We start from the raw sequence: 2555 nt of genomic DNA on the forward strand, positions 1-2555 counted from the left end.
TCTGTACTATAGAATAGCATGGAGGCCGGCGAACGGAAATCAGTACAAAAGAGTACTTCTCTCCAAATCAATCTAAGTATTTGCCTTTTAGCAAAGAGCCAAGCCTCCACGGAAGAAGAAGAACCCAATTTGAGCCATTGGTGTGATTAGGTGTCCAAAACCTCTCCATATCCTTCGATTTGGTAGACCAAAAAGACCAAGTTGTTTTAAGAAACATCGAGGTAGGGCACTACTTGGCTAGGACTGGCCTAGAAGAACTTGCCAGGGCTAGTAGAGATGAAGTTCTCGGTGGGAATATCCGTGTCTCCGCTAGGAGTGCGCTCAATAGGGCGGTCAAAGCCAGTGAAACGGTGACCTCGGACCTTGGCCAACACCCACTGAACGGAGAGACGGAGAACCAGAGCACCGCAGCCCCAGAGGAGGCCACCAACAGGAGCAGCGACAAAGGCACCAAAGGCACTCCAGTCATTGCCGTAGAGACCCTGCTCGATGAGGAGGAGCTGGGCACCCTGCTTGGCATTGCCGTAGTAGATGGTACCGAAGATGAAGACAGTCAGCAGACCGCCGAGACCGCCGACGACGACCTCGAAGCCGCGCCACCAGTAGAACTTCTGGATAAGACCGATGACAAGAACGGGGATGGTGGCGGCAGAGACCAAATCCGTGATCAGGTAGATCTGGAGGATGGAAGGCGCCTTCAGGGCGAGGACGACAGTGGGGATGATGACCAGCACGACCAGGCCGCGGATGAACCAGATGTTGATGCGGTTGCGGAACAGATCGTTGGACGCAGACGACACCATGGCGGACTGCAGACTGTCAAAGGCGGCAGTGCTGAGAGTCACGACCATGACCAGAACGATGCCGATGACCCAGGTGGGGAGTGTTTCGAGGAGGATGAAGAAGGCGATAGACCCGGACGCGGCGACATCATCTGGCGCCAGAGCGCCGGACCAGACGGCGATGAGACCAGTGGCGCCGACCAGAGTGAGGATGCACAGGATAACCACAGTGGCCATGGCGGTGCCCAGTCGAAGATCCTTGTCTGTCTTGGACGAGAAGGTGCGCAGCCAGAAGTTGGACAGGAAGAAATCGTTGGTCAAGATGGCGACGGGCAGGATGTACAGGAGCTGCCATCCGAGCAGGTTCGCCTTGGTGAGATCCGACCCTTCGACCAACTCCCGCTTGATCTCCGTCTTGACGCCAATGGTGATGGTGGCGATGAGGACAAGGCCGATAACCATGCCTCCCTGGATGACGTCGGTGAAGAAGGAAATCTTGAAGCCACCCATGGCTGTAGTCGCGGTTAGTAAATATCCCGATACATCGGAGAGAGAAACCTACAGGTATAGATGGTTGTGATGACACACTGAACAATAACGACAGGAAGTCCGTCCAGGCCGGTCAGGGCAGTGACAACCTGGCCGATGGCCGACAGCTCAGCGACCATGTACAGAAACAGGGTCACGAGAGTCATGAAGCTGAGATACAGCATCGTCAGGGTGCCGTAGCGCTGTCTGGTCCACTCGGTGAGGACGAAGCCTTCGGGGCACCGGCTGCGGATGATGGGCCCCAGGAAGCCGAAGATGAGAATGGGCAGCGCCGACGCCAGCGCGTACACGACCATGCCTTGGACACCCGAGATGGTGGCGAGCTGCGGGTAAGCAAAGAGGATGCCGGATCCGAGAGCTACACGAGTCAGTATTCCATCTCGCGGAAGGGGGAGAGAATCAAGGGTTCTGGAGCGGCAACACTTTTCCCACGCAAGCATTAACTTGATCGAGTATTACGGTACAATCTCAGCTTCGTCGCCGCGCCAGTGACATCTCCTCAGGATAGAACCTCCGAGGTTGGATGCCATGGCCACGTCGACTCCGCGCCCGTAGTGAGCCGCATCCCCTCCCCCTCCCGAGATGCATCTCTGAGCGGAGTTGGTTCTGCTCCAGCGCGAGGCCGGTTGGGTCAGTAGCATCAGAGAGTCGAGGGCATCTCGAGGAGGGGGAGAAGATAGGATGGTTTGGGTACGAACCTGCTCGTTCAGTTCCGCCGCTGCTCGCGCCATACTCGACGGGAAGTTGGTTGAGATTGGTGCCCTCGTGGGCCACACGTTTCATTGCTGCGCTGCTGCGAGAGATGATGCTACCGCTCCGGGACGCTGGGTCACGGGAGCATGATGCTCGACTCACCCGACGCGATGAAGTTCAAGGCCAGCGGGAAGGCTGCAGACGCAGTTAGCCACAGGTGCGCAGGACGGGGGATGGATTGATGTCGAGGCCGCCCATGGCGTGAAGCAGACCAATCCCATCTGCTCAAATCTCCATGGGCGAGAGTCGACGGGAGAAGAGTTCTGACCCGTCTGGGTTCCATTGCCAGCGAGGAAATCCTCCTTGCTCTGGTTCCGCATTTTCCAGGCGACGCCTGTTCCGAGTAGCCTGCATCGCCCATCGTTAGCCCACTGTCAACGCGGCGGGGGTTTGGGAGCGCATCACGCACAGAAAAGCGCCATAGGTGAGGTAGATGATGGCGTTGGACGCCGCAAACGATGGCTGTCCCAT

General features: G+C 57.4%; 1 protein-coding gene across 1 annotated transcript; it reads right to left on the bottom strand.

Annotated features, from left to right (window-relative positions):
* Positions 1-248: 248 nt before the first annotated feature.
* Positions 249-2555, bottom strand: BGZ61DRAFT_376812 (uncharacterized protein; the record flags this gene model as incomplete). The annotated part of the gene is made up of 5 exons (XM_046242547.1): positions 249-1294; positions 1345-1689; positions 2187-2219; positions 2353-2432; positions 2494-2555. The coding sequence occupies 5 exons, from the start codon at positions 2553-2555 to the stop codon at positions 249-251; spliced, it is 1566 nt and encodes a 521-aa protein (XP_046092883.1).

This window comes from Ilyonectria robusta (genome assembly GCF_021365365.1).
Source record: "Ilyonectria robusta strain PMI_751 chromosome Unknown BGZ61scaffold_166, whole genome shotgun sequence".
Classification (NCBI taxonomy): Eukaryota; Fungi; Ascomycota; class Sordariomycetes; order Hypocreales; family Nectriaceae; genus Ilyonectria; species Ilyonectria robusta.